At 39.1% G+C, this 24,292-nt stretch overlaps 1 protein-coding gene across 7 annotated transcripts in view; it reads right to left on the minus strand.

Moving 5' to 3' along the window:
* Nucleotides 1-24,292, minus strand: part of PKNOX2 (PBX/knotted 1 homeobox 2) — a 276,614-nt gene that overhangs the window by 84,400 nt on the left and 167,922 nt on the right. For all 7 annotated transcript variants that reach the window (XM_087969713.1, XM_087969720.1, XM_087969715.1 and 4 more), the window contains one exon: nucleotides 11,912-12,020. In XM_087969713.1, the coding sequence (XP_087825839.1) occupies nucleotides 11,912-11,998 (87 nt within the window). In that variant the 5' untranslated portion in view covers nucleotides 11,999-12,020. The remainder of the gene's footprint in view (nucleotides 1-11,911; nucleotides 12,021-24,292) is intronic.

A 24,292-nucleotide genomic window follows, 5' to 3' on the forward strand; every position in this document is an offset into this window, starting at 1 on the left:
AGCAAGACAAAGGGACGTTTGCTCACTCTTGTATTCTTCCACCTGCTGTCCTCCTTGTGTGGTAGAACAACCTGTGCAGTTTGGAAATTTGCTCTGAGAAAATCTTTATTTTTAAAGTTTCTTGAGATGACTATAATTGTATGGAATATAAATGTTTAAACTGTTGTTTGCTTGTTTCTATTTTCCACATAACTCTTAGTCTTCTGCAAGAATAAATAAATAAAGAACTTGTAGCACTTTATATTCCATTGAGATAAATATGGAATATAAATGTTTAAATTGTTGTTTGCTTGTTTCTAACTCTTTTCCATCACTCTCAGTCTTTTGCAAGGATCAAGGACTTGGGACATCTTAAAGTTTAAAGAATATATATTGTCATAGACCTCCAAGTGGCCTCAACAATTCTCAGAGGGAGTGCTAAGGAAAGCTGTGGTGGCGCAGTGGTTAGAATGCAGTACTCCAGGTTACTTCTGCTGACTGGTGGCTGCCTGCAATTTGGCAGCTCGAATCTCACCAGATTCAGGGTTGACTCAGCCTTCTGTCCTTCTGCAGTTGGTAAAATGAGGAACCAGATTGTTGGGGGCAATATGCTGACTCTGTAATCCACTTTGAGTGGGCTGTAAAACACTGTGAAATGGTAAATAAAGTCTAAGTGTTATTGCTATTGTTAATGACCAGATGACTGCAAGGAATATAAATACTTTCATTCTTCACCATTCAGTCAGAACTGAAGAAGCTTCTTAGATGAGAAGTGAAATGTCTTCAAGGAAAAATAAAGAAAGTCCAGTTGTGTTTTGGAAAAGCACCTTTGAGACAATCATGACCTGGATGTCTGAGAATCTCCATGGACATTGTCACAGACAATTTATAAATCCCAATCTACCTCATGAAATGCAAAGAGGGGATAATCCATGAAATCTTCTGATAATACATTACTTAGTCTTTTAACTGATAATTCTTGCTCACTCTTGTATTCTCCAACCTGGTGTCCTCCTGGAATTGTAGAACTACAACCCCATTTTAAGCCAGCAACCTGTGCAGCCCCTTTTAGCACCTCCTTTGGGAATTCAAGGAATTGTGATCTGAACCATATGAAAGCCACAGGTTGGGAAATCAAATACAAAATTAGACTAGTGCTCCATTTAGCATTCATTGTTGATGCCAGTTAGAAGTTTAGGAAGGGTTTATTATTTTCCCCTAGCCCTAGAGAAGACACAAACCAAATTTCGGGTCTTCTATGAACAGGGTTAACAGGGTTAACAGTTGTCGTTTTAGTTTCCAGTTGGGGGAAATCAGAAAATATCTAGTGAGAAGTACAGATGTGCAATTCAGTAAAACAAAACTTTAGTTGGTTTTATGATTTGTGTTAAACAATCTTTGCTTTGTTGATTTGTTTTGCATTTTTTTAATCCAGCCATTTTTTTTGCAGATGTTTACCTTCCTAACATATGGAGTCGTTTTTATTCAGTTCCCCTAATCTACATAATTTTAAATTAATTTTGCCCCAAGAAAGTCTTTACTTTTAATGCTTCTTGAGATAACTATCATTCTATGGAATAAAATTTTTAAACTGTTGTCTGCTTGTTTCTAATTTTTTTCACCATAATGCTCCGTTCTTCTTCTGCAACAATAAGAAAAGAATTGTGGCACCTTAAAAACATTCAGATTTAAAATCATATTGTCACAGATGATTTATGGATCACAATATTTCCTCAGGTGCAAGGAATAGATGGCAATCCGTGAACTCTGATGTAATATAAAATAATAAAATAAAATCCCAGAGAAAGAAGGTGTCTTACTTAACTAAACTTATTATAACACATCTGCCTACCAATGCCTTCATGAGGTGAACACCTTTAATGTCTCCAGACAATTCTATTATTTTATTGACAAAAGTAAGGATAGGAATTGGAGCAGGAAATTTCTAGGTGGCAAACCACCTCTTCAAACGTTTCTGTTCCCTTACCAACAAGCTTCTGAAACATGGTCCAAACTGACCTTATCACTGAACGCCTGAAGCTCTGAAGTGGACCTTGCACACTTAGGAAGCTTGACACCTCCCATCATGATTTTTACTTGGTCTGTGCAAATGGACATCTTTGGAGTTCTCAAATTTAAGGGGAGTTTGTTGAAAATGGTGGGCAGCTGGAGGAGTTGAGTAGTCAATAGCTTTGTAACTCCCCCCATGATCCAATAACCTTAAAAATGAAAGAAGGAACACAAAATGACCAGCTGAGATCATTTGCTGAAGTAAAGGAATTGCGCTTTTTATTTAGACTTATCTCAGGAATCTTTAAGGGAATGTTTAAGTTATGAAAGGACATTTGATAGAGGTGAAACTGTGAGTTAAAAGCTTCCATGAAGATTCTAAGGGACTCAAAGCTTTCAATGTATAGTTTATCTGCAAAGCAAAGGAGAACATGGCTGAAATAAAAAAAAAAACAGCATTATATACAGAACAGATTTTTTAAAAAATATGGAAAAGTGAGTATGCTAAAACCAAGCTACTTTGTAGGTTTAATAGGTGTCTTTGGAAAGAAACCAATCAATATGATTTCATTTCAGTCCCACCTAGAAGAAGTCTCTTGAGTTTACTAAGCAAATATGCAAACATGCACACAAAGAATGTGTGCCTGCTTGCTTCCTTATTTTTGTCCTTACTTTTAACTTATGGTATTTAAAATACCAAATCTGCATAAAGTAATGAAGCCTCCTCAAAGAAATTTTGAAAAAAACATATAGTATTTTATAGTAATAATCAGTGGTGGTATTCGACCGATTCGGCCTGGTTCTGAGTGATGAGCAGCAGAGACCCACCCGCCTGTGCCCCCATACTCACTTTTATCTGCTGAATTTGAAGCACAGCTGCTTTGCGCAGCACAGAATAGTGCCGTGTGGCAGCTACTGAAGCGACTGGGATCGTGCAGGCTTGCAGGAGGTGAGTTAGAACGCCTCTGCGCCTGCGCAAAGTTTGGCATGCGCGTGCACGTAAAGGGTGTTCAAGTGCATAAAGCGCGCACACCAAGCCACACCCACCAAACCAGTGGCAACAATATTTGAATCCCACCATTGGTAATAATGTATAAATTATATATTGACAGAAGTGACAGCCTGAGACATTTCACATTTTAACAGCTGTAAATGCTCCAAATTCATAAAGTGAGGATGTATTCATTTGAAAGCAGATGGGAACTTCTAATTCTTTAATGGCTATTTAAAAGCAGGGGGAAAGCCACTTGACCATTTCACGGGGAAGGTTCTCTATGAATGAGGCCACCATAGAAATGGTCCCACTTCTTTGCCAGGGCCTCTAGTCTAGCTCATCTTTCCAGTGATAGGAGAGTCCAGCGAGATCAAAATAAAATTCATTCAGATGCAAAGAGTCCTTTAGTTTGAGCTTTTCCCAACAGGTAGAATGTTGGAGTGTTGGATAGTCTCCAACCTGTAGATTCATACAAGCTCACCACAGTTGCCAAGAGGCAACATCGTATTTGTGAGCTTTCTAAACTTATCAGGTTGGCCAATACTGAATGCTAGCCTAGATGGATATTGGCGTTGTTAGAGCTTTTTTTCTACATAAGTTATTTAAGGCATAAAAGGTTATTTTAAACTGGAATCCAGAAACACACTGATCAGTTCAACTGATATGGAATTTGGATTAGATATACTGATTCCTATTCAAGAAGTTATCCACAAAAGAAATACTGAGCAAAGTGATGTAGCAGAAATGGCTAGATTCATAAGAATAAAAACGGAAAAGGTGAGGGATGGGAGCTAATTGTAGTTTGCATGATGTGAATGCAAATAATCCTCAGGACCTGCTAAATAAAACTAACATGCAAAGAAAAATCAAGAAGACAATTAGCCAAGAATGGTAGAAGCCTATAAGGCTAAACTGATTCAATATAATGTGCCATTTTGGAAACACTAAAGCTTAGTGAATAAAACATCCGATCTGTGAGGTGATTTCAGGATCAGGGATATCAAGCTCTTTTTCAAGATGGATGTTGCTCTGAGGATTGTGCTAGTGTTGTCCTCCCAACAGCAACCAAGATTTGGACAAAGAGGGAGCAAGGAATGACACAACTGGAACCGATTTACATTTAATTTTTAAAATACAATTAGCATAATTACTCCCTATATACCCCACTGCTTTCTCCTTCTGAATATAACAATGCAGAGTCACATTTCTTGTGTTCGGCAGCCTTATAAACCTGATCACTCAGTCAGCCAATCAAAAACACAAACTCAAGGTTAACCGCACCAAACTTGATTGCAGGAAATACGACTTCAGCAACAGAGTGGTCAATGTCTGGAATACTCTACCTGACTCTGTGGTTTCTTCCCCAAACCCCAAAAACTTTTAACCTTAGACTGTCTACTATTGACCTCACCCCTTTCCTAAGAGGCCTGTAGGGGGCGTGCATAAGCGCACCAACATGCCTACCGTCCCTGTCCTATTGTTTCTTTTATTTTTCTTATATGTACCTATTTCATGTATTCATAACTATGTATATACTTATACCTGTATCTTGTAAGCGATTGACAAATCAAATATACTATAAATATACTAAATACTAAATACTAAATTTTGGCAAGTTCTGGACCATATCCAACATTGTCAGAGGATTAAATCATTCCCCGTGTAAATAATACAGTAGGCTAATGTAAAATAGTTTAGGGTTCAGTTATTTCCTATGTTCCCAGAAACACCTTCTGAAATGGACTCTATTACTTCTCATGATGTTCAGAGATATTCTGCTGGAAATCAGTGCACTTCTATCACCACTAGCCAGGAATCCAATGGGATCTAATCAGTTCCAGTTGCATACCAGTTATTCCCCACAACACAATTATTTTATAGCCTTGTGGAAAGCTGCAAGCATTTTTTAAAAATGGTTGAAGAGAAGATAAATTGTCCTGCACTGCAAAATCAAGACTTTAACATGTAAGGAAGCAATTATAAGCCTTTGCCAGGTTGTCGTTTAAATTGCAAGCCCTTTTTCTAACCCAACTTTGATAGCAAATGACTCACCCTCCAAAGGCTATCTAAGAAACACAACCCCATTTTTTTAAAGAAAACTTAAAGAAAACTTTTGCAAGTTTTCCCCAAAACTCAAAATTTTGACTTAGTGATAGTTGCTGATGTCACAGATCTATTGTTGGATTTGGTACTTCCAGTGTGGAAACAGTGAAGTGTGCTTTGGCACAACTTTGGCCAACCAGGAAACATGTATTCGATGCAGTGATCACTTTCTCCTGGGACATGAAAATGTTTTGACACAGTGATGAACCACGGGGTTCTTTCAGCAGTTGTGATTTGTTAATCCACAGTATAATGTGAATTAAATTAGACTCTTCACACTTAACTAACCTCAATCTGCATTCTTTGTAACACTTGAGGTTTCTGATTCTGCTAACAGCCTAATCCCTTCAGCTCCAAACTTCTCCCAGCTGTTGGTTTGCAGCAGTTATGGAAGTATTCCAAACATTCAGGGCCAGAAAACGTAATCCTAAAGCTGTTAGGCTCTACCAAAATAACAAAAACCCTCAATTTAAAGCTCTTAGCCTTAATTAACAGGAAAGGAGGCATTCAGGTTTGTGCCGAAACACAGAGCTTAGACATAGTGTTCTCCAACAGCCTTTTGCCCAGATTTCTTCATGTTAGAATTTTAGATCAGGGTGTTGCAAATATCAGTCACAATATCCTATAATATGAAGGACAGTCCAATGGCATGGATCAGTTTCCATCCATTTAGCATGCAGTCTCTAAGTGTATGGGTACTTAAAATATTGGTTCAGTGCCAACACATGGGTGCACATTTGCAGAAGGGATGGGTGAATCTGACAATTCAGTTTTTGCTCAATATCTTTCTTTGAGTCCTGTTGGGAATTTACTTCTCTGTTTACACATTTCACCAGAAAGAAAACTAGCAAAAACTTTCATGAACCTTTATAGTAAATGAAATTCAACATACATAGAAGGGATGGGTTGGAGAAAGCTGTGTTAGAGTGTTCGTAATCTGCAAAGATACATATGGCTACCTCTAAGGACAGATTAGACTACTTCGGGAAAAAAAAAGTTTTATTGTACTGAGAGCCCAGAATTAGTTCCTGGAATCCTAGGAGCTGGGTAATTGGCTCAGCTCACTTATCCCAGTATTATCTTAGTCAGGCCTTTTCTTCCTAAGAGTTTTGTTAATTGTCCTGGTTTTAGCACTGTAATAAATTAAGAGAAGAGGGAATTATACCATTAAACCAAATAATATTTTCAATCCAGGGCATTGCAATCCAACAAGATTAAAAATGGTATGAATTAAACCACACGTTGCTACCATAGTTTTTACTATTCATATTATAGACACACACAGAGTTCCCAGTAGTAACACGAACACTCAGGGTTGTGATTCCTAAGCTGGGAGAATGGGTCCAACAGATCTCAGGAACAACACCAGAGCTCTCTATCCGTAAAAGTGCAGTGCTAGAAACAGCTAAGATATAGTGCAGAATCCTAAAATTTCCAGGCTTCTAGTTGAGGACTCAAGGTTGAAGAAGTCACAGATAATCCATAAATAACATAGAAGCACCAGCATTTATGGGATCTCTATCCCTTTCTCACATGTGCAATGTCAAGACACATACCCAAAAAAGGGGCAGGGCTTGTGTTGTGACCTAACTTTAGTCATTCTGTTCTTGATACCACTTAGACTAGACAAACCATTTCTCATGACAGAAATGATCAGTGAAGTCCTTATCCTTACATGTGTAATGATGGTGCTCTTTAGAGATATCATTGTGTGGTAATTAAAACATGGATCATCAACTTGGAGAGCTCCCTCAACACCTCCCGTCTTGCTGCTGATATTCCTGCTGATATTCTTTTCAAATATCCTTTTTATAGAAAAGAAGAAAAGTGTATATGCTGCAAAGTATTTTTTATGAGAACTCTCACTACACATATTCTTAGAAAATAAAAAGAGAATGTGACTGAAACTCAGGATTTTCTTTGAAAGAGCACCTATTTGCCTTGAAGAAAAAAAAAGCAAAGGTAAGCTGAGGTGACAGACAGCCTATCTTGAATGAAATTAAAGTGGCTGGCAGACAGAAACTCAAACATTGCCTCTGGTAAAATTAGTATATTGGATTGAACAATTCCTACTGGCAGAATCCATGTTATAACTAGACAACTTCAAGGAAGCCATTTTGGGAGAAGATCCGCAACATATTCTCAAAATTTCTTCTGTGTCTCAGAGGCCTATCTGATTTTAGAGTGTCTAAATCTCATTTTATACATGAAGCTGAATGGTTGATCTTGAGTTGGTCACTTTGTGGATCAAACAGAGATGTTAAGATTGAAGGAAGAGAGATGAGAAAATCAGTCCTGTTTTGTGGTGAAAAGAATTTTTTCAAGACAAAGCTTTGAACTCACATAGGCCTAGTAAATGATAAAAAGGGACATTTTGATAAGATAAGGATGTCCATTGTTAGGTGGCAAATATTTTAGAATAATCTGTAGGAATGCTTTATATTTATGAGGCTTTTAAGACACAAACTACAAGCTTTTTTTGCAGCACATTTGTGGCTCTTCCAATTTGTTCCTTTATTTCTAAATAATAAATTCTAAAGCTGAATTTCCCCTAGTTTCAGCAGCTGGAGCTTTATAGAAAACAAGACAAAACCTTAACTTAAGGGAATCAGAAAGCTTATGTAAACATGAAATATCCCTGGTATGAAAACTTGGTCATGCAAGCCCAGTATTTCCTTTTCTGAGAACAAAACACATTTATTTTGAATTCTCTAAAAAGAATTAAAGTTGAAACACCTCTTTATCGTAGTTAAAAAAAAAGTTGAAACATCTCTTTATCGTAGTTAAAAAAAAACCTTGATTACATTCTAAATTTAATTATAAATATAAAATATGATAGCAAGAAATGAATTCCTTTGGCTTTTTATTTTTAGCCTGTTGGAGGGGATAAGCTAAGATCAGGCTATGAACATTGGGTTGGTCTGCAATAAGAAACTAACATGAGATACAAATAAAATAGCAATAACACTTCGACTTAGAAACCACTTCATTATGTTTTAAGCCCTCTCTAAGTGGTTTACAGAATCAGCCTATTGCCCCCAACATCTGGGTCCTCATTTTACTGACTTCGGAAGGATGGAACACTGAGTCACCTTGAGCCGGTGAGAATTGAACTGCTGGCAGTTGGCAGAATTAGCCTGCAATACTACATTCTAAGCACTGCAACACCACAGCTCAGTAAACCTGATCTAAAGGAGTCACTTTATTTTTCATAATCCTCAACCAGATGTTCCCATTGCCCACTGAAGGGTTTTATTCCCTCTTGTGCTCCTTAGCAGCTGGCACAATGGGGTATGTGTTGACTTCTTCCATTCTTTATAAAAATATCAATTTTATATGGTTGCCCATCTCACCAGAAGTGACTCTAGGTAGCATATTTTTATTTTACTTATTTTGTCTAATCTGTATCCGTAAGTAATAACCACCATGGAAGATATCAGACAAGTAGCTATTGTCATAAATAGCCTTTGACAGATGTCTCCTGTATGAATGTGTCTAATCCCATTTCATGTCATCTAAGTCAATGCCCATCATCACACATTTGGCAGAGACACAGATTTAATTTTATTGCCCTAGTGAGTTCCACAGATTTAATTATCCTGGATGTAAAAAATGCAATGCTTCACTGTGAAAACACAGTCTTGAAGTCCTCATCTGCGTAAACAGGAGGATTTACCTGTTAAACAAATATGGGATATATTATTTTATTCTTCATTTGGTCAGCCAGAGGTTGGTTGCTAGTTCTAGTTAACGTGATACCTGGATCATAAGCATAATGTATATATAAAAATAAGCCTTTCATCCTGGATGTGATTCACCCAGCTTTTTCTCCATTATTACGTAAAGCTTACATTAGAAGGAGAGGCAATATTACTTCACACAAGAACAGTGTATACAGTACATTCATAACTAAATAATGAAGCTTGTTTCCACAAGGTTTGTGAAGGACAGCAACTTATAATGCTTTGAAAAAGAATGAGATGCATTCATGGAAGATAAAGCTGTAATTCACAATATTACTGAGCCATAAATAATGAGGGAATGCTAATATTTGCCTCCTGTTTATATAGTAACTTCCCTATGTTTAGTCACCACAGGAAACCCCAAATCCAATAAAAACCTTTAGTCTAACCCTCTTGATCTCCTTCTGCTCTCTTCAAATAGGGATTTCCAATTTTTACCAATTGAACTGGGAACAAAAGCATAATCAGGAAGAAAAAGGTTGATAGCATGAAGGCAACTACCGGTAGTTTTATTCTAGAAATCCAAAATAGGTCCATTTTTGCCCCATAAGGTACATAAGTAATTTCTAGCCTCTGAACTAGATTCCTCAGAGGCAGCTTTTCCTTAAGTGCTCTCAACATGTCCTAGCAATTTGAGATTTTATTTGGTCAAAAATGCCTGTCAAAATGGACCACCAGGTTTGTAAATAGGGAAATAGGTGGGTTATTTTATTCACATTTACCCATGAGAACTTCTCCAAACAAGTGCCCAAGGGCAGGACTTCCCCAGATATCAGGGTAGCTGTTCTGTTCAGTAGGAAGCAGATTCCTCCCAAGGTCTTCTCTTGGGGTTATGGAAACATGGAAAGTCTATGAGGTTATGAACACTGGAGAGGATTGTCCAAGGGAGACCTTCATAACTAAATCAGTGCAGGACCACATGGAATGATTTATCAGAAATACAGGTAGTCCTTGACTTAGGACCACAGTTAAGCGGAAAAATTATGTTGCCAAGTGAGACAATTGTAAAATGAATTTTACAATCTTTCTTGCCACAATTAAGTGAATCTCTGCAGCTGTTAAGTTAGTAACATAGTTGTTAAGTAAATTTGGCTTCCTCATTGACTTTGTCAAAAGGTCATCCCAACGGTGCTTTTTTCAAGAGGCAATTGGACTTTCTGACTTTTCTTTGAAGATGTTTCATTTCTTATCCAAGAAGCTTCTTCAGCTCTGACTGGATGGTGGGGAATGGAAGGGTTTATATTCCTTGCAGACAACTGGTCATTTGCATTCTTTTAGCGGTTTGTTAAGGTCACGAGGGGCGTGGTGGCTCAGTGGCTAAGACAAGAGGTTGGCAGTTCAACAGTTTGAATCCCTAGCTCCACGTAACGGAGTGAGCTCCCATTACTTACCCTAACTTCTGCCAACCTAACAGTTCAAAAGCATGTAAAAATGCAAGTAGAAAAAAAAGAGACCACTTTGGTGGGAAGGTAACAGTGTTCTGTGCACCTTTGGTGTTTAATCATGCTGGCCATATGACCATGGAGACATTTTCAGACAGTGCTGGCTCTTCGGCTTTGTAACGGAGATGAATACTGCCCCCTAGAGCCGGAAACACCTAGCATGTATGTGGGAGGAGAACCTTTACCTTTACCTAAGGTCACCTGGAAGTTTATCTGTGTCCTCAGGATCACCTGAGTGGTGCAAACTGGTATGAAGCCTTCTTGGAACTGTTGAAAGGCTCCACACCAATTTGCACCACTCAGGTGACCCTGATGACACAGTTAGACCCTCAGGTGAGCTCAAGAACTCTCTAAAAGGATGCAAATGATCAGCTGTCTGCAAGGAGTATAAATCCTTCCATTCCCCATCATCCAGTCAGAGCTGAAGAAGCTTCTTGGATGAGAAGCAAAATGTCTTCAAAGAAAAAACAAGAAAGTCCAGTTACCTCTTGAAAAAAGCACCTTTGGGACAACCATGACTTGGATGACTGAGAATCTCCATAGACATTTGTCAAAAGGTTGCAAAAGGGGATCACATGGCCCTGGGATACGGCAACCATCATAGGTAATGAGTCAGTTGCCAACAGTCTGAATTTGGTCATATGACCATGAGAATACTGCAACAGGGTCCTCATGGTCACTGTGAAAAAGTGTGGAAAATGGCCATACGTCACTTTTTCACTGTTGCTGTAACTTCAAATGGTCACTAAATGAACTGCTGTAAGTTGAAGTCTACCTGTACTCTTTTCCTTTGGTCAATTTCTTTAAAGGAAACCCTCTCTCTTTAAAAGATATGACAACTGGTATTAAAAATGAAGGATTTTTCCCCTCCTGGCAGTCACTCCATCACTATGGAATCTTCCATCACTTATGACAATCTTTTCTTAGCCTCAAAATAACAACAATAACTATCATTACCAACTGATGTTAAAATATCAGTGGCCAGATGTTAGTGGCCCAAGGGTCTTCTGGTATGCTATAGGCATGAGCTACAGAGAGACATCACTTCTTTTTGATAGACCTTAAATCTTCTACAGTTCTCCATGAGAAACATTAACAGAGAAATAGAAGATTGTCTCCTTATAGCTGGTGAATTTATACAACATCCCTCTTCCAAAGTTGATTCTTTCCAAATCCTGTAAGCTCTACTCTTGATGTCTGGAAAGAAAATGCACCCAGAATTCCAGGTTTTGTCAAGAGAATGTAAAATAAAACCAAGAGAAGAATTGGTGGCAGAGGGATATAATTGTCAATGGTTCTCCTATCTAACACAGATTCATAATAGACAAAATAATTTATGGTTCTGGACATCGTAAGACTGAGTTTGAAAAAAGAATTGCATAGCATTGATGAACATGCAATTGCTACAATTTATAACCTTGTATTGAAATTTAAAAGAGAAGAAGAATGAGTAAAGATAAAGTGGGCTAAAATTTTTGGTTGTAATATACAGATGGAAGTATGGGAAAATATGTGATTGGAACGATTAAAATGTACACTGCCCCTTCTTGCTTTTCTCTTGCTCTTTGCAATACTGTAGCATGCCTATAAATATTGTAAACCGGAATGGTGTGCTTACAAAAGGAAACATGAATACTCACCTGTTGGGGTTCTTGATAAGGGGGAGGGGGTACAGTCTGTGTGGCCATCATTGTCAGAGATGGCGCTGGGGAGACATGTTGCATCATGGGATTGATTCACATCTAGGACCTATTGACAGAAGAAAGTTCAATTGTTACAAAAAAAAAAAGGAGAAAGGAGAGGAGAGGACATTATTAGCATAAGAGCCACTCAAGTCATCTTTCCACAGTAGATTGACAGAAAAATTTCCAATTCTGGTATCTTTCTGATATGTAAGAAAAAATGTTTTAATGCAAATCCTGGGAACTACCTTTAAATATATGCTTATTGAAAAAGAATTATCCTGTAGGAGGTGTACTTTTTTCTCTATTGCAATTACATGATTCCAATTTTTTTAAAAGCACTCCTTATGTTGTTAATGGCGAAGTCATGTCTGACCCAGCACTCCTTATAGAAAGGTTTAATTCAAACATCAGTAGATTGATGACAATAATGGCCCCAAACAAATCATGAAATATATTATTTTTCATTGTTGCTTTGGGAAAACTGTCAGATGCTTATAGATATGTATACAAATGCATATATGTATTTATACATATACTCTCTCTTTCTCTCTCTCATCAATCTATCTCATATACACACACACACACACACACACACACACACACACACACACCCCTATTGTGCATGAGTGCTTGTGTTTCATGAGTTTCATTCTCTGCATGAAACAAGGAAGCATAATTAATATTTAGGTGCAGCCATTTCTCCTAACAATTCCAAATGTGTACTACTTAACATTAGGGTTATAAATCCACTGTAAACAGCACAACATTCACGTCATTTGATATTCACTAAGAGGCAAGATGTTTCTGGATGCAAAAATCTAAAAGAAAGACCCAATTATGCATTGTAATCATTCTTTTTCTTTTGCCAGAATGATGATGGGATAAAATATCAGGATTCATTTCTTTCAGCAAGAGAGGAGAACCTTGCGTGGCTTTGAAGGCCTGTTTTAATTAATAGCCAAGGTACCAAAACTCTTGAGATTATTCCCATCAGACTGAGTTTAAATTATCTACCCTTGCTGATACAAAGTTTGATTTTAGCAGAAGTTGGAATATTTCTTCCTTTGTGAAATATATTTAGAGGTTCATTATTTTTAAATAGTCCCAATGATGAGCCCAGAACCTAAACAGAGAAATGAGAATGGGATGGTTAATTCTAACCATATTTAATGCTAATCGCACTACTCTCACAAGGTATTTTTTTCAAAAAAAAATTCTCTAAGAAATTTAGAGTGATGTGAAGGTCCCTCCATCTCCAGAACAATCTGATGTTTCATTGAAAGTTAGAAATCTAAACTGAAACCTCACTACTTTTAGACTGTTAATCTACCATCCTGTCAGCCAGCCAGAATTATTCTGGAATTGGGTGGTACCTGAATCCAATACATTGAACTGAAGTTTTCTCCAGGGTCTGTGTTCAAAGGTGTTATGTGTGTACAATATGTAGATATAATACAGACACACACATACACACATACAATATCTTGGTATTGTATACAAGAACCCTGGTGGTGCAGTCATTAGAATGCATATTGCAGGCTAACTCTGCCCACAGTCTGGAGTTCAATCCTGATTGGCTTAAGGCTAACTCAGCCTTCCATCCTCTTAAGGTTGATAAAATGAGGACTCAGTTTGTTGGGGGCAATTGGCTGACAGTGAACAACCCAGAGAGTGCTGTAAAGCACTATTAAGCGTGCTATTACTATATACATACACAGGCACCTACACTTACACCAGATCTTACCTAATACTGAAATTTCCACAACTTCTACAAAACTTTTATTATGTAGGAATGAATTGGATTATTATCAATAAAGTTAATTTTGAAAACTGCCCTGCCCAAACAATCTGCTCATTAAAGAAGCATTCATTATATCCTGTTGATATGAAACCCATTAGGCCAATTAGTATCCCATTAAAATGACACTAAGTCTTCCTCAGAGCAGCAACGAGTTAATACTGCATCATGTTAATTGCTCTGTGAGCACTTGAGAGGTGTATCCTCCAATGCAGGAATTAACAGCACACTCTCCCCTCGAGAAAAATAAACCAGATCTAATTGTAAAGCTTGAAGGGACTCGTTCCAGGCAAAATAAGACTTCAGCATTCTTTCATTGATATAGTATCGCTTGTTACTCATACCAATTTTCCCCTATCTGTTGGCTTACAACCATGCTAGACTTCAACTCCCAAAAATCCAAGCCAGAATGTTCTTTGAGGAATTAAAGTTCAACATATATGAAAGACAACAGATTGGGGAATGTTGATAAAACCTATTACCCTGACAGATATAAATGCTACATTCTCTGCTTCAATGGAACTAACCCAGTGAAGACAAGTTTGCTTTTAAGAGGAAGAAGACAAAAGACTGTAGAACATGTTAAGGGAACCTGAGTTCCTAAGAAATATTTTATATACCAGTTTCCCATTTTTTCTGCCAAAACATCTGGATAGAAAGTAAATGACCACTATTTTAATAGCACTATTAAAATTGACAATACAAAAAGAAAAGTATATCATGGATAGTTATTATCCCAAGCAAACAAAAATTCTATAATTTTATTGTTATCAGTCCTAAAATTCTTTAGAGTTTAATTCATCTCCAGTCAATGTAGCACTAATGAATTCCTGGCTCTAAGCCTGCATAACTTTGGACAAAGTTAACAGTTATTAACAGGCGGCAACTCAATACTCCTTATAAGGAAGTCCTACTGAACAATGAGGGGTTACTTCAAAGGAAACAGATTTAGCAAATAGCTAAATTAGAACCTTGATTTCAAAAAGGATCCATCAAGCTACGGTAAATGTGGATGCTAAAACATTAACTGAGATTTCCCATGGTCAGCATATCATTCCACTCCTGTCAGGTATGAAAGATTAGATCCACACAAGAAGGTTCGATTAAACTGATTTATTGCTAGTCATGCGGATGGCACAGGAATCTTCTCAACTAATGATTACCACCTGCTAGGAGTTAGATTAAGATCAACAGAATTCAAGGGGGGTTGTGGATTTAGTTTACTTGTGGCTACTTAGGATTTCTAGGCTGATCCCTCTTTTAACTCCACCCCTCTTTCTTCTAAAATTTCCCTCTCTAAAATTGACCTGAAAGATCTGAGCTATGAAGCAGAAAAGTCTTACGGTAAAATATTTTATTAAGAAAACATTTTAAGATTTTAAATTCCAAATTCTAAATGTTAGAATCTGGACACTTATTGCATTTAAAAAACAATAATGGCAATGCATATTCAATTTTCTGGCTTGGAAAACAAAATTTTGTAATGAAAGAAAAATGATGAATTTCAAAGATATATTCCTCTGAATTACATGAGGATAATGGAGTAATACCATTTGACTTACTGCTACAATTGGTGATGCCAGTCTTCAAAATAATGCCATAGGAAGTAATAAATAAATGACATAAACCAAAGGAAGTAAAAATGTTACTTGGCTAGGCACCAATTAAAAATTTATCATCAAGTGAAAGTCAGGATTCTCTGTCCAGAAAACACATGGAATGTAAGTTGTTCAAAACTTAGGAAACAAGTTTAAACATTTTGGTTTTCCTAAGTCTTTTGGCTATAATGTCATGGCTTTCCACCATCTTTGACCGTTACCAATTTTAATGATTGCTCTTTAAAATGTGTTCCAAGTAAGTTGATTTATAGGAATCTTTTCAAAGTGCTCAAGTGCACTAATTTATAATAGCATTTTGTGTAGATGCTGCAATTGAAAAATAAGATAGAAATATTTTAATAAACCACTCTCCCTTGAACAGTCAACCCAGTGCATCAACAAAGAGAGCAAACATGGGCCACCAAACAAAGAGCGAAAATTAGCATACTAAAAATAATAATTAGAAACAAAACATTGTGTTGTATAACAATGAAAGAGAAAGGAGGATATTCTTCCACTCGCCCAAAACCACAATTTCGGCTTTTTACTCTATAATTCTATCAAAAGTATGGATTCCTGAGTGTGCAAAGTTAAAGGTCACTTGGAAAGTTTCTCTCAGAAGTGAAAGTAGGACTTAATAAAGATAATTTTTAATAAAGTGAAAATGGAACCAAGGGAAAGACAACAGGGACAGAAGAAGAACCTGACTTCTTAATTTCCTTACCCAAACCAGGGATGTTCAAATGCTTGGACTGCTACTTAATAGAATATTTTTAACCAGCTTGGCTTGAACTGAATTTTGAGGGTTGATTTCCAGAGAAGCTGGACATGAAGTAGTGAAGACTATCTGATATTCTATAGTAGAGATCTACAAGCTTGCTTGCTTATTTATTTTCTGGGCTTCTGTGCTGCTTCAATCTTTAATAACTCTGAATGGCTTCCATACCCTATGTTTTAAAATGACTTCACAAAGTAAACAAAACACCCAGGATCCAAAAAAAATGATTCAATTTCTCGCAAAAGGTAAGTGGAAAAATTCATACTCTACCTGTCCATAAGGCCTATTGTTAAAAAGAAAGAAACTCAATAGGGTTGGGAAGAATATGGGCTGTACTTGAGGGATATGTTGAGGATGTGCTCTTAAACCTGGGTTGAGTCGGTAGGGCAAATACATCAATTTGATGAATGAACATGAATGTAATTGCTCCATCTCTACTACTGATTACTTTCTCTCTTCCGTCACAAAAACAATTCAGTGATAATTTTAGGAGGAAGCATTTAAGGTTGGAAGATGCAATGCTTGGAAAGTATTTGACACTCTACTATCCCAATGAATAAAGGCTGCTATATTTCTCAAGGAGCATGTTAAGATCCCTGATTTTTCCTTTTATTAGAACTTGTGATGCCGTGAGTTTGACACCACTGTTGTAGACTCTATTCATAGAATTTGCTACTTGATCATCTTAATTGCAGGTGTCTGAGATTTTTGGTAAGTGCTACAGCTAAGTCATGAGCTCAATGGAGAGCCAGCAGTTGGCTAAGTGATTCTGGGCAAATCTATTTTCTGGGAAAGATATTCTGCTTGGTACTTGGGATTTATGCTAATATTCCCTTTTCTCTTCCCCTTTAAGGATCCTTCTGAGCTAAGTAAAGAAAATGACAATCTTTTAAATCTTGGGCATATTCTCATAACCTGAATGCCTTTCAGGCCAATCCAAGAATGAGGAACTAGGAGCCATCCAGCTGAAACACAACAACACCCAGCATTCTTCACCATGCTAGGTGAGAACTACAGGAATGCCACCACTGGACTCAACTGTTTTTTAAGGAATGGCAATTAAATTCTGCTCCAACTGTCTTAGATTCTAACACAGAGAATCAAAAAAGCCTGTGAGAATCAAAACTGAATCACTTCTGAGCTCTGGATAGTATAAGAAGTCCCTGAATTGGATGGATCCAAATTAGGAAGCCAAATAGCAGTAAAAAATTCTGTCCAGCATCCTATTTTGGTCCAGTCTTTAACTAAAATATGTTTAAGTTTTGAGTGCTTCTGTAAGAAGAACTTAATTTTCCAAACTATTCAGGGGAGAAAAGGGAAGGAAGACATACTGAGACAGGTACTGCCCAGGGCAAACAAATGGCAATTGCAGTTGTATTGTGAATGAAATGTGACTTCTCCCTTCATTCTGATTTTTTTGCATGCTCCAGAGGGTGGCACTATGGCACGTTAGATAATTGTCTTGTGAACCATAAATGCATTCCTAAATCACAGCCCTGAAGCAACCCGAGCTACTAAATCTCAGGGCCGCCTGTCATAGGATTTACAGTTCTGGTTTTTTTTTTAAAGAGAGAGAGAATTGAACCTATAGTTAAATATAAAAACAAATAAAAATGAGAGACAGCTGTTGCTGATAACACTCTATTTATCTCTGGGACACAAATTCGCTTTGCTGTAGTAAATATGCCAGGAACAGCATTCTGTTTGCTGGAAAGATTTGGACAGCTCTCTCTCACTGGGGACCTACAGCTATGAATCTTGAAATAATGGTGTAAAGCTGTCACAGATTTCATGCAGTTCCAGGGATGTATCTGCAGCAAAAATACACATGTTGAGCATTGGAAAAATTCACCAAGGACTAAATGGAGCTGGGCTGGATCCTTATAGCATTGAGAGGGGATAAAAACCATCCTTAATCCCAGTAGCTAAAGACCAAAGAAGAGCAAATTGGATGGATTAGTTCTACAATCAGGGATACAAACTGGAGTGTTGGCATATGAAGTTCCTACTTATGGGCTAATTATGAGTCAGATTCTTCTAGAGTTCATATACAGCTTACCACTACCTTCTTCTTCTCCCGTGATCCTCATAGTCAGCCTTCTGTGTAGCTATCGACTTCTTTTCCCCCCATTAAAATAGGCTACTGTGCTTTCAATAAAATCATGCAACTTGTATGTCCTTGAAATTGGCTTATTTATGCATCTGGATGCACAGTGGCTTCAGGAAAGGCACTTGAAATAGCTTGTTTATACTGTAAAGGTTTCAGGAGGCTCCAAACAAGACATCTTGAGGGAGCAACATTATAGGAAAGTAATTCCCATGCGTTGAGGAGAACAAAAACACTCATCTATCATTGAATTAGAGCTTCTTCAGATAAACATCAACAAACATTCATATGGCCCCATCAAGTGCCAGTTTTAAAAGATGGATAAACATTTCAAAGACAATAGCAGAAGCAGCTCCATGCTAATTCACTTAGGATTTCTGCTCTCATTCCCTTTTCTCCTCCCCAGATCATCTTTAAGGATCCTTCTGAGCAAAGGAAATAACAATCCTTTAAATCTGGGAGATGTTCACACTTGGCTCTCTTAAACTTGAATGCCTTTCAGGGTAAACCAGGAATGGGGGGACCAGCAGCTGTCCAGATGAATTACAACGCCCAGCATTCCCCATGCTACATTTCAACGGTATCAGGAATTCCACAGATTTTCCATCTCTTGATTCACCTGTTTTTTTTTTTTTAAGGAATGGCCATAAAATTCTGCTCCAACTGCCTTTAGATTTCTATCACAGACCTTTTATGTCTGTGAGAATAAGGACTAAATCACTTCTGAGCTCTAGCTAGTATAAGGAGCTCTTGAATGAAGACAACTGAAAGAGATCAGAAATAAAATAAGGACATCTACTCAGCCTTGCTAGTTTCATTTTTCCTTTTTATGGCTAATCTAGAATCCATACATAGTGTTGCATAACTTAACTTCAAGGGGTCTATGTGTTCTGAAAACCTTCTTTCTCATGATTAGTAAGGTAATAAAGACCATAAAAAGTAGATGGAACAGGCAACAGAAACTATTTTTTGACTTTCTCCTCTTAGCTGCTCATGAAGACTAATCTAATCGCCTACCCTGAACTCAGTTCACCTACTAAAGCAGCAGCATAAAACTGATCACCATGCTCATTTTGTTTCAGTTTGTCTGACTTCATTGAAGCAGCAGCATTTTTCAAGAGACCCAGTTGGCATATATGCTGCTGAATCATTCAAAAGAAAATATAGAGGAGGACTCAGAGATGCTTGAGAAATGGCACTTATTTGAAGAGCATGCCATTCCCAAGAAGTCCTAGTTAAAATCATATATTTTACTCATGATCTTCTTTTTTCTTCCAAATTCCTATTAGAAGGCTGGCCCTACTATTAGGTATAGAGAAAGCAAACCCAGAAAATATCAGTGGTGTCCAATCTTTGCAGCCTTAAGATCTGTGGATTTCAACTCACAAAATTCTCCAGCTTCTGGAAATTGAAGTCCTCAAGTTTTAAAGTGGCCAAGGTTGGATACCTCTGATCTAGATGAACAAATATTCTTAGTTTCACACATTCTCCCATGCCCCCATTGCCCCAGTATACCAAACAGCTTTTGAAATCCTCTAACTCAGGGGTCTCCAACTTTGGCCGCTTTAAGCCTGGTGGACTTCAACTCCCAGAATTCCCCAGCCAGCAAAGCTCTAACCATCTAAGCCAAGTCCACATTATATTTTACCAAAATGTGGGCATCTGAACCAGTCATTGGACAGCTTCCTATATTTCTAAATCTCCCTCTGTTAAGGAGCAAAAACAGTAACCTAACGGTGGGGAGAGATATGCTAAGGCAGCACAGCCATGCCCCACATCTGATCAGTAATGCAGAAGTGGCTAAAAGATTGCACTCTGTTGACCACCAAAGGCAATAAAAAGCAAGGGGTTGCCTCTCTTGGTCCCATCACTCAAAGCCTCCATTTCCCCTGGATTATGCTGATGGGGAAAGATCACGAAGCGAGGGTCACAATGTCACTTCCTTGCATATTGTCAAGACGGGAGGAAAAAGAGTGAGACTCAAGGAGGTAGATGGAGGAGGAGGTGTTTGCTGGCAGTGGGGAAAGGCGCCTCACTGGAAAGAAAGATTCCTTCCTTCCTTTGAAAAGCATGGCTACATCAGCGGGCCTGCCTCTCTTTCTCCTTGTTCATAAAGTATTGAGCAGCTGAAATGCCAATTTAATTCTGCACCATGGCATGCTTCCATTCACGCTTCCAACTTAATCCTTTTCATCTAGCTTGCTCGTAACTTCTTGATCTTCAAATCAATTCTGTAAATAGCGGCTGAATATTTCATTCTTTCCTTTGCCTGGTTGGCTGCATTGTGATGGTGAAATTCACCACTTTCTACAGGGCTTGTACAAAAACTGTTTGGCTGAGACCTCTCAGATTCATTTAATGATGCAAGGGAGCCCCAAAGTAGATCCCAGTTAATTCCCAATCTGCCAGGCATTTCTGGGGACGCATTGCTACTTGGCTGGCCAATAATATCCCACATTTATTTATTTTTGTTTATTTAATATTTATTTGCCTAACATGTCAATCCATTTCCAAAGACTTCAGACAGAATTGTCTGTTTTTTGCTGTGGTACAAAAAAGTTAGAAGCCCAGCCTTGGTTCCTGAGACTTCTGCAGTGCATTGGCAGTTTTCTTTGCAAGATTTTTGGAAGTTATTTTTTTATTAGGGCCAAAAGACTGGCCCAAAGTAATCCAGTTGGCAAGTTTAGAATGTATGGTGTTCCAGTTTCTAACCTGGTGTCTTTAACTACTTTACTAAACTGCCTCTCCCAACCAAAAGTAGTCTTCCTATTTGAAAAACTGAAGATTACTTGACAGAGACACACATAGAGACAGAATTGTTCTTGCGGGTGTGCTTATGCCTACAAACATTAGCAAATACCCCTATGAATGCATGGGACTTATTTTCAAATGAATAAATGTGCATTCATGCTGCCTCTATATTAACAGGGCAGCCTAATCCTGAGGAATGCCCCCAGCAGCTCACATTTATCAGATGAGGAAGAATATTTTAAACCTGTCTCTCTGTCTCTCTCTGTTTCTTCATTCTTTGAGTTTGGCAAACCACCCAGGCAAGCTGTTCCACTGGTTAATTGTTCTAATAACTGTCAGGAATTCTTTTTTCTTAACTCTGAGTTGCTTCTTTCCTTGATAAGTTTCCATCCACTATTTCTTGTCCTGCCTTCAGGTGCTTTGGAGAATAATTTGACCCCCTCTTCGTTGTGGTAGCCCCTTAGATATTGGAACACTGCTATCATGTCATCCCGACTCCTTCTTTTCACTATACTAGACATATTCAATTCCTGCAACCATTCTTTGTTTACAGGCAATGAGAAGAATAAAAGATATTCCAGATGGTAAGACAAATCAGGATCCTGGGAATACACTGACTGGGAGATATTTCAAACCCAGAGTACCAATACCCATGTGTTTTCCTAATTCTGGAAGACTACAATATCCTGGGAAGATTAGCGATATCACTAGTATGAACGGGGGATAGGATTTTCCCTGGGAAGAAACAAATTCTTTTTCTGGTGGTGTAGTATAGTTTTAGATTTATTTGTTAGCAGAGGCTGATAAAGCTTTGTTCAAAATGTGTTCAAACTTTGTTCTGTCCTAAAATACACCAGAACCCTGTGCCTCTTTGTCTTGGTAATTTAGTTATCAAGATTTGGAGGTGCAGGTTTTGTGTCTGTTTCTAACAAATGTTTAGGGTTGTATGTTAATGCTCCCAGCAGTGCTTAAAGATTGCCTCTAGCTATCATCTTAACATTTTCCATTGCCCCAGAAGGACATTCTGCTAGAAAAATGGTTCTCTCTCTTACTATTTCTAGTCTTCTGACATTGCACAAGCTGCCAGGTAAGAAAAATAAGCAAGAGACCCTTTCCCCAAATGTTGAGTTCCATCTAAATACAGTTAGCAAAGAGAAATTGTTTATCAGGGTTGAAAAAGACTGTGCAGATTTTAACTCAACAACCTTTTGTGCAGAAGCCCTTGAATGTCCTGGTCATTCCTGCAAAGTACTGAATCAGAATCATAATTGAGAAAAACAACTGCCAAACAATGTTCTTTGGAATTAACCTTCTGGAGAAAAACAAACAAACCAATTTGGGGTGTGCAAAAGTCACACTTCTTCGTAGTTCTTACAACAGCCTAACAAAACTGTACAGAGAGATCAGCAATGAAGACGGCTAACATACTTGGTCTACTGTTTTTTCATTATAGAAGAAAAAAATATAATGTAAAGTTGACCAAGGGCTCTATGGAAACACCTACTTGTTCTTGGAGCAGATTCTAAGTCAACTTTTCCAAATAGTCCATTGAGCATTAGCCTATGCTCAAGTTATCAGTTGGATTACTATTATTGATCCAAGTTACAACAGGGTACTTTGGAACTATGTGGAAATTTTCACAACACAGAAAGTGGAATAAAGAAACTCCCTATTGTTTTTCCCATCTTCTTAAAGAGCAACTTAATGGTCATTTTAGCTCTGATCAGCTGCAATAGGCTTTTAATGAATCCTACAAGGCTTGTAGGCAATACCTTGATCACTAACATTATTTTCATTCATTCCTTTATGACATTTTTATCCTCCTTTTGACCCAGGAGATTTAGGGAGTGCTTTCCCTCAGAAGTAATCTCCCCCCCCCCCCCCCCCCCCCCCCCCCCCCCCCCCCCCCCCCCCCCCCCCCCCCCTGCCCCCCCCCCCCCCCCCCCCCCCCCCCCCCCCCCCCCCCCCCCCCCCCCCCCCCCCCCCCCCCCCCCCCCCCCCCCCCCCCCCCCCCCCCCCCCCCTGGACAACCCCCCCCCCCCCCCCCCCCCCCCCCCCCCCCCCCCCCCCCCCCCCCCCCCCCCCCCCCCCCCCCCCCCCCCCCCCCCCCCCCCCCCCCCCCCCCCCCCCCCCCCCCCCCCCCCCCCCCCCCCCCCCCCCCCCCCCCCCCCCCCCCCCCCCCCCCCCCCCCCCCCCCCCCCCCCCCCCCCCCCCCCCCCCCCCCCCCCCCCCCCCCCCCCCCCCCCCCCCCCCCCCCCCCCCCCCCCCCCCCCCCCCCCCCCCCCCCCCCCCCCCCCCCCCCCCCCCCCCCCCCCCCCCCCCCCCCCCCCCCCCCCCCTTTTGGAGGACAATGGTGGCAAGCAATGACTGGAGTTAAAATCTAAAAGTAGTTTTTTTTTCCCCCCCCAGACACTTTTTGAAAAAAATTCACAGTGAAATGCCTTTCTCTAATTCTCCTTGTTGTCCATTTCTTTCTCCTCAGCAGCTGGTTCTCAGGAAAAGAAAAACCAGGTCTTAGCAGAGGTCTGAACTGATTGCTTGCAAAGGGCTTTTGAAATTAAGCTGAGGATTGCATGAAATCAGGCTAAGGGCCAGAGGTTGCACACTTCTGGCTTAGGTCATCTTCCACCTGGACTAGCTTACTCGCACAATAACATTTCATCAGTTTTGGATGGAGTACCAGCTGTGACCTTCCAAGGTAGTCCTGCCCTCTACATCATTAACCCTGCTCCATTAACATCCTGTTTGGACTATAGCAATGCCTTAAAAGAGGAGCTGTGAATGGCTAAGAGTCATCTCAAGGAGCATAGCACTTGCCTGGTGAATAAAGGGAGAATTGGGGGTTTGCCCTCAGGTTGCTTTGACGAGCTTCCTAGGAACATCTGGCTGATCACTGTAGGGAAACAGGGTGGAATAAATCTTTGATTTGATCCTGCAGGGCAGCAGCATCCTTTTTCACAGAGTACAGATAGATTGAAGAATTGGAGTGGGACAAATAGCTGTGCCTTGTTCTCTCTGCATTCACAGGGAAAACATTATGGAATTTGGGAGGAAAGACATTCTTAACTTCTTCCATATAGGTTCTGCATGTATAGGTGTGGGTTTTGTGAAAAGTTGTGAGAAGAAGTTTCAGAAAAGGGCTAGGAAGTGAACAAGTGAGAGTGAGAAGTAAAAAGGAAGAATAAAAAGGAGGAGGAGACAATTCATAAGCTCATCTGGTAGCAGATCTGGATTAATAATATTGGAAAAAGCTGTCCTAGTGATGCAGAGCAAGGAACTGAATTCTACACATCCAAAGGAAACT

The sequence above is a fragment of the Notechis scutatus genome, chromosome 7 (assembly GCF_049901735.1).
Source record: "Notechis scutatus isolate UNSWTSFEM ecotype Mainland chromosome 7, rNotScu1.2, whole genome shotgun sequence".
NCBI classification, from domain to species: domain Eukaryota; kingdom Metazoa; phylum Chordata; class Lepidosauria; order Squamata; family Elapidae; genus Notechis; species Notechis scutatus.